Source organism: Buceros rhinoceros, unplaced genomic scaffold (assembly GCF_000710305.1).
Source record: "Buceros rhinoceros silvestris isolate BGI_N320 unplaced genomic scaffold, ASM71030v1 scaffold38400, whole genome shotgun sequence".
In the NCBI taxonomy this organism is placed as follows: Eukaryota; Metazoa; Chordata; class Aves; order Bucerotiformes; family Bucerotidae; genus Buceros; species Buceros rhinoceros.
In genome coordinates, this window is record NW_010390846.1 from 542 (window position 1) to 2,640 (window position 2,099).

Here is a 2,099-nt window from a genome sequence, read left to right on the forward strand (position 1 = left end):
AAGGGAAAGGCTGGAGAAGGCCATCCAGGAGGACAAACAGAAGAAGCTCCATCAAGAGCACAACCTGAAGGCAAAGGAAGAGGTCAAGAAGGAGCACCGGGAGCGAGAGGAGCAGCTCCTGCAAGAAAAGCTGTCCACGGCCGCACAGAAGAGGCTGAAGAAGGAAGTGCAGCTGCAGAAGGAGAAGAAACTGCTCAATCAAGCAGAGAAGCTGAAGCATGAAGCCCTGCTCAAGGAACTGGCCAAGCAAGAGGCAGAAGAGAAGGAAATGCTGAAGGCATCCCTGGAGATGAGTTTGATGAAGGCTCAGGAGAACTATGAGCAGCTAGTGGAGAAGAGGAACCAGGAGCTGAGGGAGAAGGCCAGGCGGGAGGACATGCAGATCCAGAGAGCCAAACTGGCAGCAGAGAAGAAGGAAAGAGAGCAGAAGGAGCACTTGGTGGCCTTGGCTAGAGAGACAGAGAGAAAGCTTCAGCATGCTGCCCAGGTGGCTGAAGAGGCTGTCCAAGAAAAAGCCCGCAAGGTGGTCTTGAGCCGTCTGGAGAAGGAGAAAGTGCAGAAGATGAACAAACAAAAGGTGGAACAGTATGAGGACTTACGGCGCAGAGAGATACTCCTTTCTATAGAGAGGAAGCTGGAGAGGAGCGAGCAGATCTTTAAGGAGAAGAAGACTGTCTTAGAAAATGCCAGGTCTGTTGCTCGGGCGTCATTCCACGTCCGGGAAAAGGTACGGGAGGAGACGAACACACGCACCTTTGACAAGATGGCCTTGGAAGCAGAACTGCATGCCCACCTGAGTAAGAAGTAAAAAGATCTTGTCATGGATGAGTGGGAATACACCACCGGTTGTCCATCATAATGCGTCAGAAAGGCTCCTCTGCATTAACATTTAAAAAAACAACCACCACCCTAATTTCTTGTTTGAGGGAGCAAGCAGGGTACCGCACAAAACAGTGGCAGCTATTCACGTACTGTTTAAAATACGTTTTTGTTCTGGGTGTGTTTTAAGTAGTTATCTCGGTCATCTTTACAGAGGGGAAGCAAGTTCTTGGTCCTTCACCCCGCAAGCACACCCGTTTTCTCAGAGAGGGCTGCGGAAGAATTCTACTTGAAGCCCGTGAGTTACCGATTGATTGTCCACACCAGAGCTGACTACAGCTGCACTCTTTCTGGTTGGAAATGCAGACAGGAGAGACCACTGGCTAAGAACCAAAACTGCCCCAGCTGATTCTGGCTTGAGTGACAGGCAGCTTGGTTTAAGTTACAAGACTGCATTTTCAAAGCCGTTGCACTTCCATGCCGAAGGTGAGGAGGTGAGAATGCCAAATGCCCCTGGGTGCTCCTCACTTGCTGCTGGTACTGAGCTAGAGAAAGCACAGATCAAGACTCCGTAATACCATGTAAGTAGAAGTTATGATCAGAGCTGGACAGGAGCTGCCAGAAGTGCTTGCAGACATGATTTACTGTTTGCAGTGGTTGCCCCTTCGAGCTATCCTCATGTTTCCAAGTTTCTCTACAAACATCTGTATAATTTCTCCTGTTTTGGAGGAAAGGGAGAAGGAGAGAAGTTTGTGGGCAATCCACAAACTGATGAGCAGCCACACAACTCATTCATTAATAGATAAAAATGAATGAACCTGCGGAATCTGCCTTTGTGGCATTTGTAAATGGAAATCTGCAAACAGATTGCATAGAAAAATTGCCACCCTCGCAAATTCTCAAAACTTGAGGAGTCCCTCAGCAACCTTATCCAACTTGGCCTGCCTTGAGCAGGAGGTTGGACCAGGCATCCTCCAGAGTTCCCTTTCAGCCTAATGGTTCAATGAGCTGCATACAATGAGACATTCCCCCAGCTCTTATCATCATCTACTGAGCAGGGCAGCATTTATCTGTCCACTGGTGCTAACAGTTGTATTCTTATATAGAGCACAAGAAAGAGTAGATGCACAAAATAAGGTACATTACAGATTCTCTTAGATGAGGATCATGGCTTTTTTATAACTCTAATTCAATACCTATTAGAGGGAACCGAATCCTGCCATTAATGCACTGGAAATGTGAAAAGCCTACCTACTCCCTGTGCACAGCATTCAAGTAAG

General features: G+C 47.7%; 1 protein-coding gene across 1 annotated transcript in view; it reads left to right on the forward strand.

The window, feature by feature from the left end:
- The window catches only part of LOC104496264 (coiled-coil domain-containing protein 177-like), a gene marked incomplete at its 5' end in the record, with an annotated part of 1,341 nt that extends 533 nt beyond the window's left edge, over positions 1 to 808 (forward strand). The window contains 1 exon segment of the mRNA XM_010139352.1: positions 4 to 808. Coding sequence (XP_010137654.1) covers positions 4 to 808 — 805 coding nt within the window.
- Positions 809 to 2,099: the final 1,291 nt, after the last annotated feature.